At 46.5% G+C, this 20,166-nt stretch overlaps 1 protein-coding gene across 1 annotated transcript; it reads left to right on the top strand.

Moving 5' to 3' along the window:
* Positions 1 to 1,753: 1,753 nt before the first annotated feature.
* Positions 1,754 to 19,710, top strand: WDR45B (WD repeat domain 45B). Its single transcript, XM_064467100.1, has 10 exons — positions 1,754 to 1,986; positions 7,716 to 7,790; positions 10,811 to 10,912; positions 11,566 to 11,653; positions 12,196 to 12,290; positions 13,988 to 14,178; positions 16,150 to 16,235; positions 17,082 to 17,183; positions 17,710 to 17,831; positions 18,172 to 19,710. The coding sequence occupies exons 1-10, from the start codon at positions 1,920 to 1,922 to the stop codon at positions 18,276 to 18,278; spliced, it is 1,035 nt and encodes a 344-aa protein (XP_064323170.1). The 5' UTR covers positions 1,754 to 1,919; the 3' UTR covers positions 18,279 to 19,710.
* The last annotated feature ends 456 nt before the right edge of the window (positions 19,711 to 20,166 follow it).

Genomic DNA, 20,166 nt, shown 5'->3' with positions numbered 1-20,166 from the left:
CGCATCACTACTTAAAGAAATGGGCAATCAAGAGCAAGTCTTCTCATAGTTAAAGGCTAAGTAGCAAAACACTGCGGTGGAAGGAATTCCTGTGCGATTGCTGCCTCGGTGATGAGCAGGCTCCACCTCCTGGCCTGCCTGCGCCGAGTGAGCTGCAGTGGAATGCTGAAGGTGGCGGGGTGAAGCCGTTAGACTGTAGAAATTGCATTGCCACAGGTTAAAATGTACATAGCAGCCTACAGCTACAAGAGGTTAAACCTGAATCGGAGACATCCGTACTTCGGGAGCGGTCTGTTATGTTTGGCTAGCGGCTCTGTGCAGGATGAAGAGTTCTCTTCAATGTGCGTTGCCAACTGTTCTAAGTTTCTTCTGAATTATAATCTTGGCCTCTTCATTCACCAGGTCATTAGTTTGTTTCCTTTCTGTATGTGATACGCAGTAAGAATGCCTACCTGGAGAGAGCTTTAATATGTATGTTTGTGTCCTCAGGGTCACATTCTCTATTTGTCCTGCCAGCCACTGTTAACGACAGGGTAAGGAGGCGAGGCTGGGGTAGCACTCCTCTCTGCTAATGCCTGCAGCCGTCCTACATGAGTAAGCAAAGCCTGAGCCTGTAGTTGGAAAGAGGAAGATTAAAAAAAAGCAAAGAAGGGCTCATTATTGCATATACCAAGTCTCTTGAGTGCCTGAGAAGACAAAATATTGTGAAGATGCAATGTGATTTAATTTTTTTATATATGAGTGCACAAAGAATAATGCAGCAACTAGTCACTGCAGATAGCTCTAACTAACAAGCCATTGTAAACTGAAAAACTGCAGTAATTTCCAAAGAGAAGTCTGCGCTAGAGAAGAGCAGGTCACAAATCTGAAATGCGCCATCAAGCCATTGACATGGAAGGCACAGAGCAAGTACGGAAAAGGAAGTGAATGCACGTGAGGGACAGGGAACAGCTGGCGTTCGTGTGAGCACACACGAAGCGTGGGCTCACAGCTCACCGTACGCTCATGAAGTAATTCAGGTTGGAGGGGGCCTCAGCAGGCCATCGGGTCCAGCGTCTTGCTTGAAGTAAATTCACTGTTGAACTCCAATCAGGTTGCTCATGGCCTTGGGTCTTGAAAACTAATGAATTTTGAAGGGGCTTTTGTTGTTGTTGGCAGTGTTTGGGTTTGTGGGTTGGGGTATTTTGGTTAATTTAGGGGATCCCGTTTCAGCATATTCTAACCATTTCACTGTATTCTAACTAGTAAGAATAGAAGAAACAGCTTCTCTCCTTACTAGTTTGCTACTCAGTATGGCCTTGCCACGAGCGCTTTCTACCAGACGGCCCTTTAGGCCTGGAGGGGGCGGCGGGGCTGCACCAGCGCCGGGTCACCCACCCGCACCAGCCCCGAGGCCGGCAGCCTGCGAGGTGGGGGCTCCCCTGTGAGGAAGAGCGGCTCCCCTAGGCCCGGGCGGGGTCGGAGCGGGTAAAGCCACCGGCCCGCATCCCTCAGGAGCGGGCTCCCCAGCACGGCCGGATCCCCCCGCGGAGGGGCCCTGTGCCTGCGCGGCCCTCGGGCCATATCCTCCCCGCTGAGAAAATCCCTCTTCCTCAGAGACGCGTCTCGCCGGAACAGACCCCCCCCCGCCCCGGGCCTGGGCCCGCTCCCCTCTCTTAGAGCCCGTCGCTATTCCCCGGCCGGCAGGCCGCGGGGGCGTGGGGCGGCGCCGCTCCATTGCTCGGCGCTCTTCAGCCTGCCCGGTGGATGGCCTCGGCGCTCGGCGGCGCTGCCTGGCAGGGTCGGAAGCAGCCGCCGGCCCGTCCGGTTCGGCTCGGCTCGGCTCGGCTCGGCTCGGGCGGGCTCCCGCGGCGGGGCTGAGGCGGGCGGGCGCCGCCATGGTTTAAAGAACGGCGGGCGGAGGCGAACGGGCAGGAGTCATGAACCTGCTCCCGGCCAACCCGCACGGCAACGGGCTGCTCTACGCTGGCTTCAACCAGGACCACGGTGAGGCGGTGGGGCCGGGCCGGGCTGAGGGGGGGCCGCGGGGCGCGGCGCCGTGAGGGGAGTGGGGCCCGGCTCGGGCGGAGGCCACTCTCCTCCGGGGAGCCGGCTGGTGCTGCCCAGGGGCGGCGGGCGGGAGCCCGGCGGAGGGAGGTCCCCGCCCGGGGCCGGTGAGGGGAGTGCGGCGCTGGGCCCGGGCCTGCCGTGCCTCCCGGTGAGTAACCGGGCCCTGGCCTGGGCCGCCCCTGCTGCGGGGCCTGCGGCCGGGGTCTGGGCGCTGTAGTTGCTGTGGTGGAGGTAGCTTAAAGCCCTGCTTTAAAAAGCTGGAAAGGCCATATTTACAGAGGTCTGGTTTAACCCTTCTCCTGTCTGGTGCGTGCACCCAGCCGCATCGGAGGGGTTGGGTGGGGGAGAGGGGAAGGAACGGTCGTGCTTGGTGTCCATCTTCAAACACATCCGCTTCCCAGGCGGTGGTTTGGTGCTTGCCGCAAGCTGAGCTGCCCAGAACGGGCTGGTGTCCCTCCTGGAGTTGTATAAGTCTGCCTTAAATCCTGCGCTTAAAGGGATGCGCTCTTGAAACTGCATTGCTGAGAAGGTAACTTACAAAACGTCGCTTTAGCGGTCGAAGTGCTTCACACTAAAAATTTGCAGTGTAACTTCTTTGCCTGATTTGTATTGTAAAAATGGTGGTTAAAACTAATCATATTGGCAGACATGGACTACCAAAAAGCTTCAGAACTGTGTGCTTGGTTTATTTTTTTTCCTTTGTCAGAAAGGGGAAGGCCCTTCTCTAGAAAGGGGGTGCATATGCCTTGTCTTGCTTTTGCAATACAAAAATAGCACCAGCCTTATGAGCAAGTGTCATTTTTGTGGAATAAGGAGTAGAAGGTCATAATTTTGTAACATCCTTTTGTCTCAACAAATAACGCTCTTGCCTAAGACAGTCTTGCAACTTCTGTCATGTAAACAGGTTCATATACCTGTTGCTGATGCTGTTGAAGTCGTGTGTAAACACAAATTATTATGTTGAGTCTAGTCTAAGATCTCTGGTAATGTTTTGTCAGTAGTATATCGAGCTGTTAATGCAGTGAGCTTCTTGGTAGCTCTCTTCATGCTATCCTGTTGACTTGAAAACAATGGAATAGTCTGGTTTTCAGCAGCTCTGCACTTGTCTTCATCCTGCATTTGCAACAGAGATGGAGAAGGAGATTTGTGAGGACGAGCTTCATTTCAAATCTGTAGGGGTCTGTAATGAAGTAGTCGTATTTGATGCTCGGTCTGCTATGGGGCTGGGTTATAGAGAGAACTGTGTAAGAAGCTAAGTTCCCCCTTTACTGCAAAATGCTTTTAGTGCATCATTTCAGCATGTAAAACTTGTTCTTTTTTGCAAAGGTTTCCTTAAATTCTGTAGGAGTGAATGCAACATAAACACTTTTTTGAATAATGTCACATCCAAAGTATGTTAAGGAATTTGTCTTGGGAATCTGTAAACTGAGAAACGCCTTCCTAGCAGTATTCAAGTCCCAGCCTACCTAGCCTGGCCAGCCAACTGAGTAACAACAAAAACCTTGAACAAAACCCGTGTGTGGCTTCCACTTGCAGGCTCCTGGAGCTCTTCCTGCTTAGGAATGATGACTTTTGAACTGTAGGTAGCATGCTAACTTTTTACTAACTTAGGGCTATTTTAAAGTGTTAAAGGAAGGTTAATCCTTTGGTTGCCCAAAGAAGAGTAGATAAGAGGAGAAGCTTACTTCTGCCTTGTTTCTTCTACCAGAAATAGCAATATGAGTCAGTTGAGTGCTGAAGCTTAGTAGTGTGGGTGTCTGCATATATTGTCACAATAACCTAATTTCTGGGTAATTTAAGACTAGCCAATCCCATGCTGATGGGAAGATGGGAGGAATGATCTAATAAGTCTCTCCAAGTCTTAACTTCCATGACTGATAAGTGATAAAGCTAGCATCTGCAGTTTTTCAGAAATGTGCTTCCCTGACTCTCTTTTGAGTGATACTGTATTTTTTAATTGGGTGTCTTTTAATTTAAAAATAAAAAGCAGCAAAAATAAACAATGTAACCACAAAAAAGGGAAGGCCCATATTACAAGTTGTTCTCAGCTGTTTTCAAATAAAATACTCTAACTTTAGATTCTTAATTTCAAGCTGGTGTACTACTGATTTCAGGCACTTTTCCAATGCTTTCAGAAGGACATTAAAGTGCTTTACAGAAATGAATAGACATCATCATAAGCTACCATACCAGAAAGTGTATGTGTAAATTGCTGATTAGTTTCTCTTTTGTCACTGTTGTACTCTAAAGCTAGTTTGAAAACCAAGGTGTGGACTTGTTTTGGTGTTGAAACACTTGGCTTATTAATTTGAACTCATTCAGTGGACTGAAATGCTTAGCTATGGGACCCCTTAGTAGGATTCTGTGCTCTCTCTTAGGGCTTTAGACCAAATTGGCTGTGGCGAGAACAACTACCGTGCCAGGAACTGCGCCTGCCATAGTTGCTTCCCTAGACTTCACTGCTACAATTTCTGAATCTCAGGCCCTAAAGCCTGCAGATTCCTTTATGTCAGCGTGCCCCCTTCAGCTTGTGCAGCTGCTAGGTTAGTCATTATTTAACCCTTCCTTTTTCTTTGGTTTTAGAAACACAAAGAAAACTCACTGTGGCCTCACTGGGACTGCTGGCAAATAGTACTTTTACTGTAGGAACAAGCACAGCTGTGGGTTAGGGTAATAATTCTGTAATTTAAATATGTGAGTTCTCTTTTGACAGTGGCTCTTTGACAGCATGTCTGTCCCTTCTTAAAATGAAATGTGAACTTCCTCTGAAAGAAAGCATACCTACTATTGCAGCAATTCCCTCTTCTGGCAGCCCCTCCCCAGCTCTCTCGTACGTCAGAGCTTCCAAGCTGTAGCTGAACTGTCAAATTTGTGATCCTCTGGTAAACGCTGGGATCAGTCAGATGGGAAACACTGGGTTCCAAAGCTGTTCCTGTAACATGGAGTTGAATGAGTAGCTGTAATCTTCCTGTATGTTTTTTTTCCCCCTTCTTGTTTGGTTGCCATGACCACGAACTTCATATCTCTGTCAGTAATGATTGACTGTGCCAGGAAGGTCACCATTGCTCATGTTCCCTCAGTTCTGGTGTGTTGTCTCCGGTTAAAACTGTAGATATCCCCAGGACGTTAAAAGCAGCCCACGTCTCAGTCACGAGGTTTGCCCTGCAGAAAAGCTGTAGTGGTGCTACAGGAAATGTCATGTCTGCATTTTATTGCATTAGCAATGCTCCATTTGGGTTTGTTATAAGCTGCTGGTATTAACACAAGTAAAACATTACAGTGCTCTCTTAGTATAGAACAGTTTCAGCATGGCTATCCTTTGTGTCTCCTGGAAATACAATATTGAGTTATAAAGCTGTCGCTGGAAAAATAATTACCTGGATATACATTACAGCTACCAGAAACAGATTAGTTCTCATCCTGTACAGTCTTTTATGTAGAGAGAAATTATTCCATTGGAATTTGCTTCCTATTTATCCCAGTAAAGTACACTGTGCGAGGTGGCAGCTTATTAGTGCTGGGATCTCAAGGCAGTGTGCTTGTACGTATTCAGCTGACAGAGCAAACTAAAGAGCGATGCACTGAGAAGGGAGGAGGTAAAACAAAGATAGTTAATTGGAAAGCATCTGTTTCAATATGTTTGCTAATCTTTCTATAATTACTGTATTTTTGTTAACCACTCTGCCTGTGTGTTTACATATGTAAACAAGAACTTTTTGTACTTAATTTATTACAGATTCTTCGACAGGATGAAGTTGTGCCTGTGAGGCTTTTGGGTTGGGGGAGTAGGTTTTTCGGGTGTTTGTTTTCATCAATGCTTAGCTAAGTGCGGTAGTGCTAGAACAGTCTGGTATGTTGGGTCTGTGACTCTGCTGTTAGTGACTATGTGTAAAATAAGAGGGTTAATTTGTTTCCCTTCTACATTGAAGGGTGCAGGGGTGGATCTCATAGTAATTTTTCCTTTGTATGTGTGAGTTCAGTGAACAGGAACCCTAAGGATGCTGCCAAATATACACTCACCCCTCATAAGATACTGGTTTGTAAAGCGGATAAGGGGGGTGATGCTTTTTTTTTGTTGCTTTTGTGTTTTAGTTGATTGGGAGGGTTGTATTTGGCTGGGTTTCTTTGTTGGTTTTGTTTTTGCGTTTTTGTTGGTTTGTTTTTGGAGTGGTCCTACTTGGAATTACACTCTTGAAGTATTAAAAGGAAATCTCAAATTGGGTGCATTAGTTTTCCCAAATTGTGGAGTTTTTAGAGTAATACCGTTGTCAAGATCAAGTTTATACATTTTTTATATTCTTATGTGAGAAAATTGATCTCGTTCCATGTTATAACAAAAAGAGTCACAAATTGTATTTTTTCTTCAGACATCTTAATCTGCACCAAGATACAAGCAGTGGAAGGCAGGTAGTGAATGTTGCTCACTTGCCTCTCAGTGAGCATATATGCAGTTCTTTTAACTGAGCTCATAGTATGCAAACCACAAAGGCAGTTGCCTGTATTGTGAGGACCGCTGCTGGCTGCTCGGCAGCCTTTAGCTCCAGGAATACCTGAAGCAGCCTCCTGCAGTCTGAGCCCTTTTGCCCACTTCTGAGCCATTGCTCCACAGCACACCAGTCCAGCCTTGTGTGTAGGACATCGTGGGTCACCTGGCTGTGAGGAAATGGTTTGGAGACCTTATGTTAAGAGTAAAGACAGACTTCCTTCCCTCCTTCCACCCACCCACTGCAGTACTGAGTTGGGGGAAGGGGTGCATTTAGACAAAGCTCCTCAGTTTTCACTTGGGGGGGGATTAAATCGTTGCAGTCATTGCCGTGCTTTAGAATAAAACCAGACTAGTTTGAATATCTCTGTTCCAGTACCTTGAACATCTTAACTGGGTTTTTGATATAGTGCATATAAATTGTGTAGCAACTGATCTTCTGTCAGTCTGCCTCTAGCAACGGTAGCTGCTTCTAACTTCACACTGGCGATTCTTTATATTAGTAACTGCATTCACTATTAGCGAGTAAACCAGCAGGACAGGATACTGGTAGCTTGATGGATTCCACTAAAAAGGCACATGCGTAAATCTGTATGTAAATATAACTAAAATGATTTTCCAGAGTGTTTTAATCTGGCTTCTAATCATTCCCTGGTTTGGACTTAAGCTATTGGCATGTAATTATTGGCATCTGACTCAGCAGGCTCTCATTAGAGCATTTGTAAAACCTATGAGAATCTCTCTTCTGTGAAATATGAACAGTGGATCATACTTCATATAGTCATAATCATGGTGTGAATTTGGATCTAATAAGAAAGGAGTGGCTTGCTTCATAATCACTGTTGGACCATAGAAGTTAAAACGCAGGTTTCCTTCCCTCTGTAGTATGTGGTGTAGGATACAGATGGGTTGGGAATTGCTGTTCTTTCCTTCCATTGTTTTCTTACCTGTCTAAAAAGAATACTGAGAACTTTCTGCTTTCAGCAGAGGCCAGCATAGAGGACAACCCCTCTAAACGGTTTTCACTTGCAAACACTAACAAAGCCTGCAAGTGGTCTTCAGCTTGAATTTAACAATACAGTTATGGAGTAACGCTCTCTTAATCCTCTGGCTCTGGCTTAGTTCTCGAGTGTATCTCGCAGTTACTCTATATGTGTGTATATATGTGTGCTTTTTACTACAGGATGCTTTGCATGTGGAATGGAAAATGGATTCCGAGTCTATAACGCAGATCCACTCAAAGAAAAAGAGAAACAAGGTAAAATGTGTACTTATTATAGCGTGCTAGTTCTGGGTTGGAAGCTCAGCCTCATTTTTTTTCTGCAAGATTCTTGCTTAGCTTTCACTGTTCCATCACTGGAAGGCTTTGAATAAAGCCTCAAGCATGGAAGCCCATGCTGGTCCCGAAGGGACTCTCACTTATGCTACTGCCTGGTCAGATGTTTATATGCTCTTAATTTGCATAAAGCCGGCTGACGATGAATGTGTCTCACCCGCTTGCAGAGGCTGAATTGTGTTAGCTGTTGCTAATGTTTGTAGTCCTGAACAGGAGATAAGTTGCCTGGTTATCCACAAGTGGGAGAAGAGCTGCTCGCTGCAGCATTATTATGTACCATCAAGAGAAGTTGTTCTGTTCTTGTGCAGTAATCTGGGTGAGCTAGTACCGCTATAAAACTGCGGCGTTCTTGCTGGAGAGCCAAACCTAACATTTCTCCTACTTGGAGTATTCTCCTACTTAGAGTATTGCTTGCAAGAGCACTGTGAGCTCAGACCTCTAATACTCCAAATTTTATATTCTCTTAAAAAATCTGGGAGGATCTTAAGGCAGTAAACCTAGTATCATGTCTTAACAGAAATGTCTAGATGAGCTATATTAACAGGTAGTGAGGCTTTTTATCAGAAAGCAAACTGAGTCAAAATAAGGGGAAAAAGAAACCTAGGTATGTGATTCCAACCCTAAATATAGGAAGAAAGCTGCCATGCTGCACTGATTTCCCAGCACTTCCAAACACTCTGTCACCGTGGTGATAAAAAAGGACTTAATAAGAGGAAAAATGTATTTAAAATAGCAATTCCTATGAAACCAGGCATGCTCTCACTTTCCAGTACTGTAAGAGATTTCAGTTACTGTTCATGTGGCCAAAGCTGCCAAACTGTTTTCTGGTCTTAATACTAAATTCTTCTGTAAGGAACATGTCTTGGGACTGTCACCTGTGATAGTGTGCTCAAAGGATCAGAGTCCAGGCTGAAGCCCTGTTGAGCTCCTTGTCAAAACCCTCCCTGCCAGTAGCTCTGGACATTCTTATTTCACCACAGGAGTCCTGGAAAGTCTCTTATGAATCAGATTGCCTTTCCCCTGTGGGTTCTGAGAGGTCAGACTGTGCTGGCTGCATAGGTACACAGAGGAATCTTGTGCATCTTTCATGTATAGTTAAACCTACCTGAGATAGTCCCAGATGGAGGTTGTCTATTTGGTTGATTTCTGTAACCGAGTATGAAACCAAATCTGAACCCTGGTTTACACCCTGGCTTGTCTCTCTTATATCCAGGAGTTCCATGATATTCCTCATCCAAGCACCATCTGTCAGAACTGTAAAGATAATAATTAAAGTGCGTGTTCTAACATAGAACGTGCAATGTGTTCTGAACCTTAAATTGTCTCAGGTTCTCATTCGTAAATATTTTAAATCTTTGTCCCGGTGGTAATACCTCTTCATAACAAAATGTGCTGTCATGCTTTAAATGCTTTAATGGAGTTGAGGAGCATGTGGTGCAGAAGGGGGGTAGTGGCCAAATACTGCTGTTCAGGAAGGAAACTCGGCAGTCGGCAGTGTTGTTGAAGAAACCACAAGGACTTGTATGAGATCCAAGGCTTTACTGCTATAGTATGAACATATTTCCAGGCATCTACCTTCAGCATTGTGTGGTCATGTCCCAGCATAAATTCCTCATCCAGATGTACTGTGGTGCTTCCTAATGCCTATCTGAATCTCCCTTGTCCTCTCCTTTGTGCATATGCCTACATCCTTCCATCGTAGTGCTTCCTGCCAGCTCCTCGGACATCATTGCTGTTTTCTCCCATCCCTGTTTCTAACAGTAGGTCTCTCTTGAGTCCTCCTGAATTTTCCTCTAGCTCTGAAATGGTTTACTGGTTTCATCCACCTTTCCTGCTGCAGGCTGCCAGTGTGTGGAGTTATCGGACAGTCTTCTAAAGGATAAGTTCATGTTTTCAACTCTGCTCATCTACCTTGAAGGCCACAGTTACGGCCTTTCCTGACAGTCAAGTTCCCTCTCCCCAGTGGAATGCAAGCATCCCTCTAAGCTATGTAAACAAAGCCAAGCCCCCACTCAAATGCCATCAAATTAAAAAAAGTCTTTTTTTTTTTTTCCAAATTCCCTGGTTGCTGTTTCGTTCCTCCACTTGCACCATAAGCACGGCATCTTACTCTCTTTCCTCTGCAGTTGAGATTCTTCAGAAGAAAAAAAAAAACTTTTCCTTGCGCTATAAATGAGAAATTGTGTGTAGCAGCTGATGGAACTTGCTTTCAGCAGGCTTCCTGCATCACTGAGTAGAGGCTTGCTGGAGCTGGGATGTACCTCTTACCTATTCTAGCAGCTGTGGGTATGCTCCAGGGAACAGCGCTGGCGAGTCTAGTTCAGTTACATCTATGTGCGTTTTGCCTCCTTTCCTCAAATCCACCAAGTCTATGAAGACTTGCAAATAAAAAGGTTCATGACTAATGAATATCATTGGTATTTTTCTAACTGCATGGCATTAGCATAGGAGTGCGTGCGAGGGGGATGAATTTGAGCTAACTGGACAGTCTTTCTAAAGATATTTACAAACCCACTGTAGCATAGAAATGATCAAGCTGCTGTGATAATGTTGCTTGATCTCCTCTCATGCAGCATGTTTTAATATAACTTTAAAACTTTTTGTTTTCTACATATGAAAATGAGGCCTGTGACAACAGTGGTGATCTTCAGTGCTATGAAAAATAAAGCACCTTTGCTGAGAATCCTACTCTTAAACAAGCACCAAAAAAATCAAACAAAAAAAAAAAAATCCATGCCACCCTTTTCACCAAGATTTCTGGTCTGTTACCCCACTCCTAGAGGATTCTCTATTTTTTAAGGTCAGCTGGGGTAGGACGATACTATTCTTAGGTGCCTGAGAGAAGTGCTAGATAACGCGAGCTTGTCTTGTAACAGTGATAAAGATTAGATAGCATTTTAACAGATTCTGACCCTTTTAAATAAAATACATTTGTTTTTCAGAATTCCTAGAAGGTGGCGTTGGCCATGTTGAAATGTTGTTTCGCTGCAACTATTTAGCACTAGTAGGTGGAGGGAAAAAGCCAAAGTACCCGCCTAACAAAGGTGAGTCTCGAGGAATAGATCTTGCACGTTTGCCGTGCTTTCTGTGTGAAACTGCCCAGAGAAATCCCAAAACAACTGCCTTGAGCTGGGGCCTGGTATATTCTGAAGGCTGGATAGCGGGGATGGTGCAGCAGGTTCAAGTAAGTGTGGTGAAATACGTTGCGTCACTGCTGTTGCAGTGGTAACAGGCAGTTACCTGCAGTGACTGGTCTCCGAGACCTGGTGACAAAGGCTGCACTTCTCACAGTTACCTTTGCAAAGAGGCTCTGGCTCAGCAGCCCGAGGGGGAAAAGGTCCCTGGCTGGCAAGCTTTGTAGGAAAATGTGCTGCTGCTTCTGACTGCTGCCTTATTTCTTTGATAACCCTTAATGGAAAACAAAAAAAAGCTGTTTGTCTTTAGAAAAACGTATTTTTACTGTCAGCTTTTGTGGTTAGGGTTTACCAGCTCCTACCTGCACGAGTCAGCATGAAAGAGTGGGTTGACAGGTTGTAGCTAAATGCTGTCTGGTGAGCAGGGCACCAGTCTGTAACTGCCTAGCTATTGGATGCTCCGCTTGATTAGTCTTCTCAGAAACCAGCAGTTGTTGTAATGCAGACGATGTGGATCTTTGGATTTGCCTTGATGATCTAATGCAATCTCTGCCCTGTTCTAGTCATGATCTGGGATGACCTGAAGAAGAAGACTGTCATTGAGATAGAGTTTTCTACAGAAGTCAAAGCAGTTAAGCTGCGAAGAGACAGGTTGGTACAAAAAGATAAGTGTTCCAAATGCCCATCTTGGTGTTGTACACTGTTGTTATCTATTTCCAGCTGTTTGTAGAAAGAAAAAGATCCTGCGTAAACACCACCAGCAATTAAAGGTAAAACAGGCTTTGGGGGCAAACATTAGGTGTTAACAGATCGCAGCTCAAGCATGCTGGTATCTGAAACCTTGGTGAAAAGCCTGTAAGGCTTTCTGGCCCCCTAATGTAGGGAAGTGTTCTCGTGTGGCTGCTGCTGACTTTTTCTTGGTATGGAGGAGTGTGAAGGGAATTCAAGAGGATCTCTAGGGCAAAAGCATCTATTGGCAGCTGGAGCCTGATGTGTGTGGACAGAGGGGTTCTGCTGTCACAGCTTTGCATCAAGTGCTTTGCAGGCTCATCACTGCCTGGGTTTTTGCAAGGCTGTAAGTCTGGGGATGGAATATCACCACTGAATCAGTTGAAAGCCTTTGCAGGTCTGAATTAATATCTATGTCCCTGTCTTACCGACACTGAGTCACAGGAACTTCTTGTCTCTTTCAGAATTGTGGTAGTCTTGGACTCAATGATTAAAGTTTTCACATTCACACACAACCCCCACCAGCTGCACGTCTTTGAAACCTGCTACAACCCTAAAGGTTAGTTGTGTAGGTGGGCTGGGGAATGGAAGCACATTTATTCTGTTCTTGACATGCTCTTTAGCTGCCTGAATCAGTCTCATTTAGCAAGTCATTAAACAGTTTACTTAGTGCGCTGTAGTCTTGTCCTTTGGGGATACTTTTGTGTTTATAAACTGGTTGTTAAAATTTATTAATACTTGGCACAGAAAAGCTTTTTCATGTACTCCTGTTATATATTTGACGTCTATAAGAGCTGTATGCTTTCTTCTGTAAAGAACCTGTAAACTTTATGTATTTTGTGCTGAAATCTTAATTATAAACACAAACTCTAAAGTGAATCATTCCTCTTTTCTAATTAGCAAATAGATACAGTTCTCTTTAAATAGCAAGGTATGGCTTTGTCTTTTGTTGAAATGAGCAGAAGGCATCCTGAACCAAGCCCAGCATTAGTGCCACGGGCCAGGGCTGTCCAGTTTAGTGACGCCAGCTCTAGGCTCCAGGTAGGCGCGGGAGGGACAGGGCTTGGGTGTAGCCTCAGGAAGCGGTTTTGTCGCAGTAGGAGACTATTGAGAAAGGGAGGTGCTGCCTGGCAGGAGAGGGAAGAGGTGAGCATACTCCCATGTCAGCTGCATGCTCAAGACTAGCTGGGCACGTGAAGGTCCAAAACTGGAAGGGTATAATGGCAGCTGTGTGAACATCTGCCTCCAGACACCACCATGCCTGCTGTGAAGGGGTCTGGGTCCCAAAGCGCGTGGCCTGCGTGGGGAGGCTGAGGAGTTGGGCTCATTTAGTCATGCCAGAAGGAGACTCTGAAGGGCTGCCTGTAGCTGGTGGCTTACAGCTACTTGAAGCAGAGTTACAGAAATGATGGAGCCAAACTCTTCTTGATAGAGCCAGAGAGTAGAATGAGTGGTGTTGGCCATGCTCGATATCTTGGGAGGATCAGCTTGGACATCTGAAAGATACTTTCTCCACCAGGAGGTTACTTAGGCTTGGAGTCCCCATCTTCAGAGGTTTCCTAGAAGCAAACGTGGAGTTGCTGGCTGTGCCCAGGGCAGCGCTGCCTGAATGCAGGTGCGGCCTGCTGATGTAGAGGCTGGTGGGCATAAGGCCAAGGATGCAGCAGAAGTTACGTTGTTCCTTGTGATACCCACCCGCTGCTCTGCTGGCCGTGGACTCCGTTTGCAGGAACTTACTTGGTATCAGCAGAACACCTGGGAGAGACATGGTTTGCCTTAAGTGGCCTGCAAAAGGGATGAAGGAAAAAGTGCAAGTACTGTAAGAGCCAAGTTCAAACATGAATTTAATATTAATCAGTTCTACTGACCGAGGAGAAACTAAAATATCACCTATGATAAACTCTTACCCTTTTTGAGCTACTAAGGAGACTTTTTTTTTTTAAATAACTTTGCTGTAACAGACTGATGGAGCTGATCTCTGAAAACATGCAGATTTTGGATAACCACCACTAGATTACTTTGAAATAAAGTGGCGAGAGTGAGTTAAAATTATGCTACTCCTCTGTGCTCTGCACTTACGGACAGATCATGTTTTGGGATACCACAATAGCCATTAAAATGAAATTCTGATTTGCTACATGTGTGTTGTTTGTTCTGAAATTACTGATATATTTAGAAACTCATATTTGAAAACTGTATTAGGTTACAGGAACTACACAGTTATTCTTTTCCTTTTTTCTTTCTTTTGTCCTTTAGGTCTCTGTGTCCTTTGTCCAAATAGTAATAATTCTCTTCTTGCGTTTCCTGGAACACATACTGGGCACGTGCAGATAGTGGATCTCGCTAATACGGAAAAGCCTCCTGTCGACATACAGGCTCATGAAGGAGTCTTGAGCTGTATCGCTTTAAACCTGCAGGGAACAAGAATTGCAACAGCATCAGAAAAAGTGAGAATAACATCCTCCTGCCTCTGATTTACTGTGCATGCCAGTGTAGTAACTCCTTGCAAAATAGGAAGTCGCATCCTTTTGTAGGAAAGACTTAGAAATAACTAACTGGAAAATTTGTCATTGAAATATGGCTTCTCAGGCTTTCTTTAGCTTTGCTGCTCCTTCAGGAGAGCCAAACAGCAATCCATGTGCAGCGCCCGAGGTGGCGTTCAGGTTTTAGCTGACTGTAGCTGTGACACTTCTGTGACGGTTGAATGAGATGTGGCCCAAGCAGTTAACGTTTCATGTGTTCTTCAATAATGCTATTAATTTTTAAAATTAAGGCGGGGTGGAGCTTATTTGTGTACTTTCACCTTTATCAGTTTCTGCTTAAATTCACTTTAAAGCCCCTGGCTAAGGAAATACTTCCAATAGGTCTGTCATTCTGGAGGACTTAGTTCTGCTCTGGCTTAACTCCTGTTACAGACCAGGAGGGAGGCGCACTGCCTCCGGCTTTCTCATGCACATCCTGCCAATGTTTTCATACAGAGCGTAAGTGATAAATGATTCTTGGAATATTTACCGAGTTGTGCGCGGCCATATGTTACGTAGGGCTAAGGAACGCAATACGCTGACGCAAACCTGAAGTTACGGCGCAGTGCAAAGCCCTTTGGGCCGGGCTGATGCCGGGAGGTGTAGAAAGAACGAAAAGCGTGTCATGGGCCTGCCTCCTCCTGCAGAGCCCCGCTGCCGTCTGCTAGTGAGCCTCGTCTCCCAAAGGCTGACTGGTTCCAAAGCGTCCAGGGGAAGGGAGCGTAGATGCACCCGTCTGCCTGAGGCAAACTGAGTCCCTGCTGCCTTCTTCCACTCAACTGAAGTGAGTTTCTCAAGGACAAGCTAAACTAACCCAACGACCCTCCATTTCGAATAGCTTCTACTGCACAGTCTGTAGCTCAAAGAGTTTAAAAAAAGAAGATGCTGCCATAGTCTCTCTTAACTGTGCTTAATTACTGCACATCTTCTAAACAAAGCTCTTAGAACTGGCAACTCCATTGCTAAATAGATAATAATCTGCTGAATTTGAATTGAGAGATTTCTTTTTTGCATAGGGAAAAAGTTCAAACAGCATTTTCAAACTGAAATAGGAGTATAGGGGAACTGCCATATGGAGCCTTCTGTAAGCAAACATCTCAAGCTTGTGTCTTAAACCAAAACTAAGCTGACATCTCCCTGACTTTCTGTGCCGGGCTCTGTTCCTTACTGGTGTGCAACTGGAGAGATGCATTTGTTAACAAGATGTGTAAGAGGAGCTGTAGGTGACAACGTAGACCCACTCTTCATCAGATGAAAGTGCTGCTGAACTGTCGATCGCTTTATTTGGGATACACAGACTTGTTTTACATCTCTGGTGTCAAGTTAGTTTAAATGAAGTTCAGTTTTCTAACGCAGTATTCTGTCCGTAACCTGACTCATCCATGGGGTCTCTCAGCTTCGGATTGATACAGATAATGAGCATGCAATAGGTAACTCACTCTTCTAGAATACTTCAACTGAACTAATTGTAAGGCAAGACCATCCACAGGCTGATTGTACTTAGGTGGGGGGAAAGAAAAATTGCAGAGTAGCAGTCAAAACAGAGTAGTGACTCTGGGGAGCAAGAAAGAAAGGACTCGCAGGACCTGGGCACAGAGGGCTGTACACAAGTCTGACGTTTGCAAGCTAACGCCGGGGCTGTGCCAGTGCTTTAGAAGAGCTTGGGTGGAACTTCCTGAGTCGAGTAGCGAAGTACCAGTGTTGTATATGGCAGTGCTGCCACAGCATGGGGATGGGGTGGGGGCAAATCAATATTCTTCCTAAAAATTCTCCCTCAGATCTTCCGAGATGAGAAATGGCATGTGTAGGGCATGCTGGTCAGAGAGTTTTGGGATGCATTTGCAGATGTAAAGGGTCTTCTGTCTTTCCTAATATAATGCTCGATTCCTTTTCCAGGGGACCCTCATAAGAATATTTGATACTTCATCAGGGCATTTAATCCAGGAGCTACGAAGAGGATCACAGGCAGCCAATATATACTGGTACGGTTAACTGCCTCAGCTTTGTCGTCTTGTGGGTAGTGTTGTGCCGCGGCAGCCTGGTAAGCAGCACCCGAGCCACCTTCTAAAAGTGAAGCAGAGTTATGCTGCCGCGGGCACACCGTCCTGGCGGTGAGAGGTCCCAGGGCCGCACCGGGCCTGCGCTTCGTCCTCTCCCCTCGGTGCAGGCGAGGAGGAGCAGTAGCTGGCAGCCGTGTGAAGCGCAGCGCAGGTTACAGGGCTTGGGACAAACCCCTCGGTATTGCTAGGCCTGTTCTGCTGCACAGAATAAACAGTAGCTGGGCGTGCTTCAACCTGTGCTGAAATATGGAGAATGCAATGATGCTGTTGAACGCTTCCTGGAGAGACTAGGCTGAGCTCCTGGGGGTGAGCGGAGGTTTATTACAACACGGTGCTGCTCTGCCTGTGAGCGCCCGAGGCAGAAGTTTGACTAATCCCCTGCTGGAAGCGCTCCCACAGGAGTGGGGGAACTTCCCCTCTACTGAGCACCACTCTGGGGCAGGAACGTGGCATGTTTTAACCAATGCCTGCCTACTCCTTGGAGCAGAGGCTGCGGTTTCTTTCCACAGAAGCGGCAGAATGATGTGCTGCTGCCTGGCTGGTCCTGGTAAACCAGGTCCTCTGTTCCTTGTGCCAGGGAGCTGTTGGTCCTGTCAGCAAAGCCCTGCTGAACGGGAGGAGCCCCAGCTCCTCCAGGAGGGGGGCTGTTTAACACCTGGGCTGCCAGGCTGGCAGCTGCCCTGGGCAGCTGCAGGAGCAGGACTGTGTACGCCAGCAGCTGTGCGTGTGTTCTCATAGAAACACTGTGACTGTCTGTGCTCTCTGCAGTATTAACTTCAATCAGGATGCTTCCCTAATCTGCGTATCCAGCGACCACGGCACAGTACATATTTTTGCTGCAGAAGACCCTAAAAGAAATAAGCAGTCAAGGTAGGGTTTGAGCTGTTCTGAAGCCTTTGGCGGGGCTGGGGGAGAGATTGACCTTGTAATAGAACACTGGTCCTGTCCAGCAGTAGCGAGTAGCTACTCTGCGGGAGGGGGTAAGATTAATCTCTGTGCTTGAGTGAAGCTGCAGCTGTAGGACTGCGCAGCAGCTGCCCAGTCTGCGCTGTCCTTGCGGAGCTGTACGACTCTGGCAGAGGTTCGGGTGGGTTCTTGGTGGCTCTCTCTTAGCCTGAACATGCTTTGTGGACACTTCACATAAAGCAACCGCTACTAAAAAAATCAATCCTTTGGGCAGTTTTTGCAGTCACTTACAACTGCCTTTCTGGCTTTGTTTTTAGGGTGCCCTTCCCTAGACGCTGCCCGCTACTTAGTATAAGAAAATAAAAAAGCCAATCAAAACTAGCAGTTAGTGCAAACCCTGCGACTCAAACATGCTAGTGCTTCTACATCAACTCCAGCCAACACCTCACTGACTTGTGCTTTTTGGTTTTTTTTCTCCTTTCTCTTCCAGTTTGGCCTCTGCCAGCTTTCTCCCCAGATACTTCAGTTCCAAATGGAGTTTTTCCAAATTTCAGGTTCCCTCAGGCTCTCCATGCATTTGTGCCTTTGGAACAGAGCCAAACGCTGTCATAGGTAAGTGCTGGCGGCTCCCCCAGGCTCTGTCTGGAGACCCGAGCTTTTTTTGAACTACAGGGGCTTTGAGCCGGAGGGCAGGCTCAGGTGAGACAGCGCTGCACGGCCCCCTCAGCTGAGAAGAGGCGCCCTCGCTGCGCAGCACTGCACGGGAGGAAGATCAAACAGGTGCCCAGGGCGGGTGTGGTGCTGGGCTGACAGACACTGTGCGGGGACTGACGGACCTCAGGTTCCTCCCGAGCACCTCTGCACCTTCTGTTAGCCCGGAAGGTCCTACAGCTGAAGGAACAGAAGGGTACCTCTGCAACAGCTGAACTTAACGTGTTTGTTTTTGTTGCAGCAATATGTGCAGATGGCAGCTATTACAAGTTCTTATTCAACCAAAAAGGGGAATGCTCAAGGGACGTCTATGCTCAGTTTCTAGAAATGACGGACGACAAGCTTTGACTGAGGTGAGGGAGTGCGTGGGTCAAAGTACTGCCTTGGCTATTCCACGTCTTTGGAAGGACAGTATACGAATGTCCAATACTGATCAAGGAGTTTAGCAGACCTCACTGAGAAGCCTGGCCCAACGTGATCAGAACAAGCGCTGAAGTAGTGGACTCCATATGTTTATTCTCATTTCTGCAAGTATTCATCATTAAAATCTCTTTGGGTTACTGTCATCAACTCAAGTTTTCAAGACGGTGGCTTTCAACAAGCTTGTGCCTATTGGGTTTCTCTTAATCTAAACTGTGAAATGACTTTAGATTAAACACGAGTGCCTGCCACGCTAAAGGAGCTGCAGGGGGCTGTACAGACTACAGCTAGCCTTAGAAAAAGGGATGTGAAAACAGGACTTTAGGCATTGCTTTACTTCCGCTGGATGGCTGGGAGTGGGGGGAATACTGTGGCTCATGCTTAAATAAGGCTCCGCCGGCTGGGCTGGGAGCAGGCGCGCCGCCTTCCCCTCCCGGAGCACGTCCAGGTAGCAGAGGGGAGGGCGGGCAAGCGCGTGGCGTAGATACCTGTAGCTCGACCCATGCTTGTCCTCTGGCCTGGCGGACGGGGTCGGGTGGTGGAGGCGCAGCCTCAGGCTGCTGCTCCCGTACGCGTACGGCGGCCATCAGCGCTCGTGGTCCAAGGTGCCAAACTGTACAGAGTAGCCCACGGTGTGTTTAGGCACTGGCTCTCCTCCTCGGCGCACCGAGCGAGCGCACGAGCTCCTGTGTTTGGAGAGGCCATTCTGTAACGAAGCAGCCATTCCAGGTTTAAAAACCACCCTCGGAACAGGTGTGAGAGCTGTCCTCACTGCTTCTAGCGCTGCTGGGCTTCAGCTGGAAGAGGGGACAGGCCGCTTACGCATCCAGCACAATAAGTGAACCAGGTGGCACGAAGTATACTGCTCTGCCATGGCTTTAAACTTGGAAACTTTTGGGTTTTTTTTTTTAATTTGAGATGTTGCATACTAAATAGTGTTGGCCTAGGGACAGTTAGGTTAGACTAAACTGACTTGTAAACTCTTCCCCAAAATGGTTATATGGCAATTAATATTTACTGCTGAACTAAGGCACAGGATGCTAGCCCAGAAACTGAAATAGCCACAAGCTCTCCGTTCATAGCACTAAATACCTGGGGGAGGGAAGTCTTGCTCTTCTGAAACTTAATTTCACAGCTGCTTCAACTCTGACACGCCAGTTCACTCTAAGATTGTTTCGCTGCAAACTCTAAATTTGACAAGTTTCTTTTAGCATCACGTAACATACTAAGGACTAACTTCTACGCAGATTTTGATGTCGAGGTTGCATGTCGCTTTTATGTGTATTTAATCACAAATTGTTTTGCACACTTATTTGTAATATGTTATTTCTTTTAAATAAAAGTAACTAATTTTGCTGTAGTCACTGACGATCACAGCCCACGTCCCTAGTGCCGTAGGCTGGGGGAATAAATCTGTAACTGAGGGAGTAGCGGAGCCTGTTGAAGGAGCGAAGCCGCAGCGCGCAGGGCCGGGCGAGTACAGCGGCTGCCTCCCTTGGTATTTACACCGCACCAAGGCGCAGTGCCTGTGCGAGCCAGGTCTTGTCCAGCCCTGCTCACCCCACCTGCCCTTCCAAGGCTTCTTGCCTTTTAGCAGCTGCATTAGTGTAACGACCATCTGCCCGGAGACGTGTGTGCGCAGGAAAGCATGAGAAACTGTCTCCAAGGATGATTTAAATCCTTTCTCTGGCACAGGTGTAAGCTGTTTATGCTCCAGTCAGCTGTGGTCACGTTAAAGAGCAAGGAAACTACTTTAACAAAAGCATGAAGCCTTCTGCAGGGTGCGGTGATGGTTTTGTGTATCTTCATCTGCTGA

The sequence above is a fragment of the Phalacrocorax carbo genome, chromosome 16 (genome assembly GCF_963921805.1).
Source record: "Phalacrocorax carbo chromosome 16, bPhaCar2.1, whole genome shotgun sequence".
NCBI lineage: Eukaryota > Metazoa > Chordata > Aves > Suliformes > Phalacrocoracidae > Phalacrocorax > Phalacrocorax carbo.
This window is presented reverse-complemented; position numbering and strand designations above follow the sequence as displayed.